The sequence below is a fragment of the Urtica dioica genome, chromosome 7 (assembly GCF_054948205.1).
Source record: "Urtica dioica subsp. dioica isolate 48M chromosome 7, U.dioica_male_clone48M_v1_H2, whole genome shotgun sequence".
NCBI classification, from domain to species: Eukaryota; Viridiplantae; Streptophyta; class Magnoliopsida; order Rosales; family Urticaceae; genus Urtica; species Urtica dioica.
Window position 1 is genome coordinate 32,626,496 of NC_142762.1, and position 9,073 is coordinate 32,635,568.

At 35.8% G+C, this 9,073-nt stretch overlaps 1 protein-coding gene across 1 annotated transcript; it reads right to left on the reverse strand.

Annotated features, from left to right (window-relative positions):
- Window positions 1-6,752: 6,752 nt before the first annotated feature.
- Window positions 6,753-8,631, reverse strand: LOC149390885 (tRNA (guanine-N-7) methyltransferase). The gene is made up of 2 exons (XM_089618510.1): window positions 8,528-8,631; window positions 6,753-7,766 (listed from the first exon to the last, which is right to left on the reverse strand). The coding sequence occupies exon 2, from the start codon at window positions 7,755-7,757 to the stop codon at window positions 7,026-7,028; it is 732 nt and encodes a 243-aa protein (XP_089474636.1). The 5' UTR covers window positions 7,758-7,766; window positions 8,528-8,631; the 3' UTR covers window positions 6,753-7,025.
- Window positions 8,632-9,073: the final 442 nt, after the last annotated feature.

Consider the following 9,073-nt stretch of genomic DNA (forward strand, 5'->3'; position numbering starts at 1 on the left):
AATTTTTTCAAAATCGTGTAAATCGGTCTGATTTGATTTTTTTTAATCAATTTAAGACCGGACCGAACCTTGTACATACCTAAGAAATTTAACATAAAAAACAAATATTTTTTTTGTTGATGTTTTTTTTTGTTTTCACTGCGACTCGAACGCAACTCCTTCGTTTTAGGCGAGGTGCTTGTTTTTACGTAGGATTTTATCCTCTTTTTCTAAGAAAAAATGGGCCTAGCAATTCCGAATACATGGCTCAATAGTGAGAACTAGAGATGACAATTTTGCCTGTTGCCGCGTTTTTGCCAATCACCTGCTTTAAACAGGTCAGGTAATACCCGTTCTTTTAAGATAAATGGGTAAACAAATAGTGCCCGTTTTGATTTTAAGTGATCCGGGTACGGGTAATGAAATTATCATTCTCTACCCGGTTATCCGACACACTAATATGAAGAGAACCTCTTGGGTCCGGTTTATGGCGAAGACCGAGTATGCGTATGCCGACTTCTCACGACCTAAGTAATAATCTGGAGATGAAACCAAACGAAAAGAACACACTTATTCAGATTTACTTGTTCAACTTCAAACCATCTCAAATGATTTGGATCGAGGAGAAGACGCATCATGAGTTGACCGATGAAGATCATATCAACAAAGACTATCTTCTTAAGTACTCTAGTTCGGAGAGCAAATTAGAGGTTATAAAAGAAGTTGCCCTCAATATTAACATTAAGGGCATTTTGCTCAAATTCCATGGAGGGATCGGATATTTGACATAATCAGCTCATGAACTGAATTTCGTGCAATGATACACATACTAATGTAATGTTATCCAATACTGATATGTGTCCGTCAGGGCCGGCCCTTATAGTAAGCCAAGTAAGTACTCGCTTAAGGTTCGTGATTTTGGAGCAAAATTAGGCCTTATTTAGGCTTCAAATTTGGGTAAAAACATCCCAAAATCTAACGAAATATTAGGACACGTCATATAATTATTTATTTATTTATTTATTATTATTATTATTATTTTTTGCTTATTGCCATTGCTAATCAATAGGCTTGTAATGAATAAGCCCATAATTAAATATTTCAATGATTTTAGCCGTCATCCACACATATCATTTGGGGTTTTATAATAAGCCATAATCTTAATCATATTATACAATAATAATTTTCTCATTTTTTTTATCTCATTCATGCTCTAGTAATCTTGAAGGCAAGTTTTGAAAAGTTATTTTTTTCATAATTAGATATTTCAATGATTTTAGCCGTCATCCACACATATCATTTGGGGTTTTATAATAAGCCATAATCTTAATCATATTATACAATAATAATTTTCTCATTTTTTTTTATCTCATTCATGCTCTAATAATCTTGAAGGCAAGTTTTGAAAAGTAATTTTTTTCATAGAAGCTTATAGTTGTCAAGTAAGATTTGAGTTTGATGTATATTTATTTTTATATTTTACGTTCTTTTGTTTATTTGCTTTTTAGAACATAGAAAAATTATTTTCACTAGCAAATATGTTTCGGGTTATGAAAAAGAAGAAGAATCGGTTAACTTTCAAAAATTAGATCTTGAAAATTTTATTAAAAAAACGATTTATTAACCAACATAGGTGAATAACCATAAAGAAGTGAGCGTGTGTAAAAATGATGATAATACATTTTATTTTATATTTTATGAAGATATGTTTTATTTTAATATTGATTAAAAATAATCGTCAATATTTACTTTTTTTTTTCTTTTCAATTTGCTATATCAATAACTGTTTTTTTGTTTTTTTTTTTTTTTTTTTTTTTTTTTTTTTTTTTTTTTTTTTTTTTTTATGAGGTCTAGTTTTTAATTTTAGCTTAAGCCCCAATATATGTTGGGTCTGCCGAGGAGTCCGCAATAACTCACGCTATGTCGGCAATGGTGGAGTCACACGGTTGATGAGTGGTGTCATGTGCGTCGAGAAATTAAAGAAACCAATATATACACTAAACATTGATCCTGGGTTTGTCAATTCAGTAAACCTTGACCACAATCATTGATAAACGATATTCAAAGACCTAACCCTTCTAATTTGCATGTAGATTCGATGATTACCCATCAAAACTATTTTTTTTTTTCTCATGAGTATTTAATGTTGTTTATATTGTTTATACTCGGTATTACTAGCTCTAAATAGAATAACCTCAAACATTTGTTTCACTGTTCACCCATATTTCTTAAAATTATTAGTATTGAATATCATTGATATTATGAGCCCCTCAATTTATTTTTATTTTTTTGCACCTCTTGCCAATTTTTAATTTTTTTTACCTTAAATATTTACAAATAAGCTTTCGCAACTTTTTTTTTTTTTTTTTAGCCTCCTAACTTGAAATCATGGCTTCATCATTGTCTTTTTTTTTTTTTTAATGTAGTGAGCTAAATGTTAACAGTTATAAGTTTTGATATTGATGTAAGTGTACATATTTACGCAATCTATATTTTAATATTTAATTTAAAATACGCATAGGTATATGATTACTATTATAGTGTCATTTTTCATGATGGAAAAACAATACCCTAAAAAAAACACCTCAAAAATAGTAACTTGGAGCCATGAATAATCTCAAAGCTCAGAGTCCAAAGCTCAAACCAATCTCCTACATCTCAAGCCCTTGCGTGGATTGCAGATGCATGCTGGTTGATGCTCAATTCACACGACTCGCTGCACTTGGTCCTTTCGCTCGCCAAATTCTCATCCCCACCCTCAAGTTCCTCTGGCCAAGACACAATGCCTCGCCTTCTCGGGAAGTACGTACCTTTACTTGAGCGAACATTATCTTTTTCCAAATGCTGCATTCTCTTGCTCACTCATGAACATAATATTTTGTATAGTTATGCATTTATGTGAGCTCTCGTAAAGCTTCATTTGCCCAAGATCTATCTCATTGGAGGACGCCTCGATGGTTCTCCCTTCAACGAGAAATCGCTTTGCCTAGATGATCCTGTGCCAAGATATGCCCTCACCAAATGGTCTTCCCCCAGACAATGCCTCGCCTTCTCGGGAAGTACCTTTACTTGAGCGAACATTATCTTTTTCTGAATGCTACATTCTCTTGCTCACTGACGAACATAATATTTTGTATGGTTATGGATTTATGTGAGCTCTTGTAAAGCTTCGTTTTCCCTAGATGCTCATGCGCCAAGATGAGCCCTCGCCAAATGGTCTTCCCCCAGACACTTCATCGCCGAGATTAGCCCTCACTCAAACCATCTCGCCTGAGTGCGCATTCGCCCAAAGCTCTTCGCCTAAAAGGCTCTCGTCCATATGGGCTCTTGTGTATGTACAAGCACAGCCAAGTCTCACGACTTCTGAGAAATACCCATGTCAACTAAATGGTCGAGGTAAGTTTTCTCAAACATAAACACACAATACCAAATCTCTCTCTCTCTCTCTCTCTCTCTCTCTCTCTCTCTCTCTCTCTCTCTCTCTCTCGCGCGCGCGCATAGGCGAGACTTAGACTCCCCAACTCACATAACAATCAGATTAATGTTGAGCATCAGAGCGGGTATGGACGAGAGCCTAAACCTATAGGTATATCTGTGCGGTAAGTGTTTTCCCAATAAAGTAGATACACGACTTTGTTATACGCTTCTTTTGAGTTTTGTGAAGAGTTTAATTATGTTCTTTTTTCGTTTCTAGTTGAATGGAATTTATAAAGAGTGTTTAATTTATAAGTCAAACTTAGTCATAGGATTGAAAAAAGTTAGTTGTTCAATATCGATTGTCCTTTGATGGATATAAAAAGAAACCGAAAAAGAAGAGCCATATCGCTTTACATAGTTCTTATCCTTATAAGATTCAAGATTTAATAACAGGGTGTTTGTTGGAGTAACTTCAATCCAAAACTGTAAAATGCAATTATTTATATTGAATAATGTGATTTTTGTTGGGAATATTGCCCACTTGAAGATAATGAATAAATGATTACTAAATTCGATAATAAGATTACTTTATTAGCATTATATGATTAGTGGGTTGAGTTCTAAACAATTACAACAATAACAACTATCTTCCATAGCCTCCGTATCTAACTGAGTCACGTGCTGGGCACCTGAGTTCGGGCGATGAGCTAAAACGAGGTCGATGACTGATATACGCCTGGAAAGCTATATCTAAAGTCATATATGTGGAACACATAGGTGAAGGCTGATCACTATGTGGGAGCATTCTACACTTGTGGTAAGTGTACGACCTGGACAGGTCTTGGTGTAGATGTGTCGTTTAAGGACCATTACGACACACTAACCGAGGCCACTATGATGGTCACAGTGAGACTTGATCTAAATCCTGAAGTGATCATGGACACTGGGTTATGTTACTGAGCTCTTTGACTCATTCGCTAAAAGGCTATTCATGCTAATCACAGCTTATGTCTTGGGAGTTTTCTCATAGCATAATTCGAGTGGGAAGTGATTTACAGATACGGAATCCAGCCTTCCTGAAAGAAGGTTAATGTTCACTCACCTAAGGGTTGATTCCAGAACCGATAGATTGCTAACACTTTCGAAGTAAGTAACGTTCGAAAGAATCTTTCGCTGGGGAAGCAACAATGCTTAGGGCTGATATGTATCAAAAGAAGTATAACGGAAAAATTGACTTCTCTTGACACGGGTTGAACCTGGAGGATCTTGATCACGAACTGACTATACCAGTGGACACTCGTCACGATGAGTAAATATAATTCTAGTATAAAGGAGAGTTCAGTCTTGGCTTACAAGGTGGAGTACTTGACCAAGATTAGACGAATCGATGGAAAAAGAGAAATGACTATTTCGTCTTTTTCATCGGATTTGTTAAGCTTCTATTACTAGGTCCATAGTCCCCGATTCGGCTCTGATAAAGACGGATAAGAACTTTCGTATAATAATGTTTATCATTATTAATCTCACTTGCTGTAATTGTGATTGACAGCATTAATTCTGGAAAACGGGTATTCGCAGAATTAAATAAATATTTATGGTAGAATTGTTTATTTATTGTTTGATCAAGTAAATAAACAATTATTAATTATTTGTTTATTGTTGGACCAAGTAAATAAATAATTAATTGGGTTTTAAGCAATTGGGCCTTGCACAAAATATGAAAGTCGGATTTAGGGTTTTGGCACTAGGGTTTGCGCAAATCCCCTTGGCCGTGTGCCTAAAAACCGATTTTTATAATATTGGTATTTACCAATATTTTCTCTTTAGTTCCTTAAATAAAGGAGAGAAAATAATATAAGATATTGTCCTATATTTTCTCCTTATTTATAAGAAAGTATTTATGAGAATATATGAGAATATATTTAAAGGGAAATAATATATTCCCCTTTATTCTCTCACTAAATAAAATATTCTCTATTTAAATAGAGAATAATATTCCATAGATATTGATCTGATGGATGAGAGAAAAAGTAGGATTCACTTGTTGAGATCCAATGGCCTAGATTTAATCCACCAATGTGAACACAATAAAAGGAAATAAAATATTCTGGATGATTCCATGAATATCTTCTTTTTACTACTATAAATAGGGGTTCATGAGAAGGCAAAAATAAGGAATTTTTGGTGAAAATTCCGTGCATCCTAGCCTGTCCTTGGCCGTGCATCTGCCTCTCCCTCCCCTCGGAAATTCGTTTCCATTCTTAGTAAAATAAGAGCGAGATCTCGAAACACCTAGTTTCGTGATCTAGTGAGATAAAGACTGTGCCCACTCATCTTTCTTATTCGCCTCGGAGATTACGTTTCGGAAGGCTAAGGTGTCATCCTCGAGTCCTTCATCAAGACGACTCAAGACGAAGACGGATTGTGAAAGCTTTCAGTTCGTGAGCCAAAAACTGTAAGTATTCGTTTTTCGTTCAAATCGGTTGCTTGATAAATATGCTCTCTTGAATTAAATTAATTAAACATAACTAGATCTTGTTAATTATAACCATAATTTAATTAGCTTATGATCAGCGTAATTAATTATTTTTCCGCATTAATATGGTTATATGGTGGAATCATCTCAAACGAGTCGCATCGGAGCGATCGTTCGTGTCTGATGCGCGCTCGATACACCGACAAGTGGTATCAGAGCGATTGTTCGTGTCTGATACCCACTTGATCCACCAACAATTTTATTATATGAAATACTTTTTTATCTCCAACTCGATTTTAAACACCGAAACAAACAATTCGTCATTGTTTTTTTTTTTTTTTTTTTTTTTTTTTTTTTTTTTAAATATCTTTAATAAATTTCTATTTGTTACAGTCTCTGTATATAATATAAATCATGTAATTTATTTTCTAGTTTATTTACGATGAAGATTAATATCTATAAATATTTTAGTGTAATTATTCTCTATAACATATTAAAAATAATTTTCACACCAGATTAGAATAACAATAAAAAAAATTATATGTAACTTTGTGATATATTAATACAACTACACAAATATTTTAAAATATGATTATAGCAATTGAAAAAAAAATGTAATAATTTTTTTAAAAATTTAATTAAGCCACATTAATATTATTAAAATAAATTAGTTGCATTTCCCGGTTTATAATTATCTTAAAATAATATAAGATTAACACCATCGAGTTGGTTCGGTTCAACTTCAACCCAATCGAACGATCATCAAAAACCAAACATTCCATAAAACTTGCAGCTTGAGTTGCTAACAACTTAAGAGTTTTCATGGGGTGATGATTTAATAAAGAATGCAATTTTTGACGGTTTAAATGAACACCCCAAGTTAAAATGATGGGCGATGTCCATTTTATAATTGTCTCATAGTACTATCCAACATTTACAACTGAATTTGCACTGAAAGAGAAGAATTGGTTAGGCAGCAGACATTGAATGAGGCATATAACCCTACCACTACAAAAAATTTAAATTGGGTTATCCGTGCCCAAATCCCCCGTTTGTTACTAGTAATAATAATCAAGCTATTTTTTTTTGTTTTAAATGATTCAATACAACAAATCCTAGGACATGAATCAAAAGCTCTCATCCACCAAAAAGATCAAAAATCCGGAGAAACGCGCCTGAAAACAGCCCGGAAAGTCCGACCCCCATTGCGAGCCACCTTCTGACCCTCCTCGGTGGCAGTGCTCAGCAACTCGACGACGGGGTCAGCCTTGAGCTCTTCCGACGAGAGCGGCTTGAACAACGGGTGGTCCTCAAGGCAAGTCTTCATCCACTCCCCGAGCTCCTCCACGTCCGTGATGGTGTAAATTACCCCTCCGCCCCTGAGGACAAAAGCGTACTCGTCCAGCAAGTGCGGGCTGATCACTCGCCTCCGGTGATTCTTCTCCTTGAAGTGCGGGTCCGGGAACAAGAAAAACATCTTCGACAGCTGTCCCTTCTCAAAGTAGTTCGGCACGTACTTCATCGAGTTCGTCCTCACCACCGACACGTTCTGGTACCCCGCGGGGCCCGCGGAGGCCCTGAGGGCTGTGATCCTCTCCTTGACGTACTCGGTGACCTTGTCGCGGAGCTCCATCCCGATCATCAGCGTTTCGGGGTAGAGCGTTGCGAGGCTGATGATGAGGCCGCCGAATCCGCAGCCGATGTCAGCGAACTCGACCTTCTTTGGTGGGTCGGCCTCGGCGTAGAACGGATAGTGGGCCGAGTAGTCAACGTGGGCCGGGGAGATCGGGATCGGGAAGTGGGAGTCGCTCTGAGGGTTGCTGTGGGCCCGGGCACGATAGAATCGTTTCCGTGGGAGGCCCGTCGATTTGCTTAGCGTCGACATTACTGCGAGCTGTGTATATGGAGAGCAAGTTAAGGACTTTCGTACTGATTCTCGAAATCATTTACAAGATTTCTTACCTTTCTTCCATACACTCAAGTTCTTACTTATACGAATTATACCCCAAACACATGGTGAGTCTATTTTAGCGGATTATAGTAATTGCACAAACAGAGCACAAACCGGTAAGAATTTTAGAATAAATTTAAGGCGTTGGCAATTGTTCCAAAGTGTATGTGAGCAAATAGCATGTTTCAGAATTTTTTCAGTTTAGCCAAAAAACAAAAACTGGTGCAAATATTTGATGTCCGAACTAATTAGATGAAAATAGACGGGACGGAGTGATAGCTCGGAAGAGAGTATTCATTTTTCAATCATAATTTCACTTCTAATCAAGGTTTTAAAAAAACGTTAATAACGTACGCACTGAGGCGAGGAAACGGTAAAACACCCAGAAAACGCCTCAGTAACTTACGTTTTAGGTCTGGAAAATGAGGCGTACGCCTTGCTAAGATTTTTTTTTTTTAACGTGAATGACCTTGCTTGAACACCACTTTGCAGATTTGGACTTGCTATAAAGAGTTTTTCTTTTTCATTTACTTTTATTCAGTTTCAAAACACAACCCTAAACTTCTACTAAGTCAAAACCCATGACAAAATTCCCCAAAATTCAAATACACGAACAAAGACCATCATCTAGCCCTAAAATCAGGGACCCTGGAATGGTATATCTTGATTAGACTTTGAACTGAAACTAAGAGTTTGAACATCACCTGGTGGTCGTGACGACGAGACGGTGGGAGAAGGCGAGACGGCGAGCAATCGGGAGCGACGGCTAGAGGGATTTCTAATCGTACAGGTATCACTTACACTTACTAGGTTTTTATATTTAAGAATTATATTTTTTTTTCTTTTTATATTCAAGCATCTCGTAAAATCTTTGATTTACGGATAATCGACGAACCAATGAAAAACCGAACAAAAAAAAGTGAAAAAAGGCAATCGATTTTCTATTTTTCATGGAAAATCGACAAACCGATTAAAAATCGAACGAAAAAAATATGACAAAATATATTTAAAATATATAGATGTAACATATATACATTGTATATAATACATACATAAAAAAGACATAATTCTGATTAATAGCACTCTAAACATGGAGTAGCGTGTCTCGTGTTCGAATCCTAGAGATCGGATATAATTTTTTTAAACAAATAAGAAAAAAAAGACGATAGAAAAAAAAAGACAAAACAATAGTAAATGACAAACCAAAAATGACGAAGAAACGAAAAAAACTACATTCGTCGGCCGGAAAT

Bases quoted from the DNA above. Each gene is read 5' to 3' on its own strand.
- LOC149390885 (XM_089618510.1), bottom strand. From the start codon at position 7,757: ATGTCGACGCTAAGCAAATCGACGGGCCTCCCACGGAAACGATTCTAT.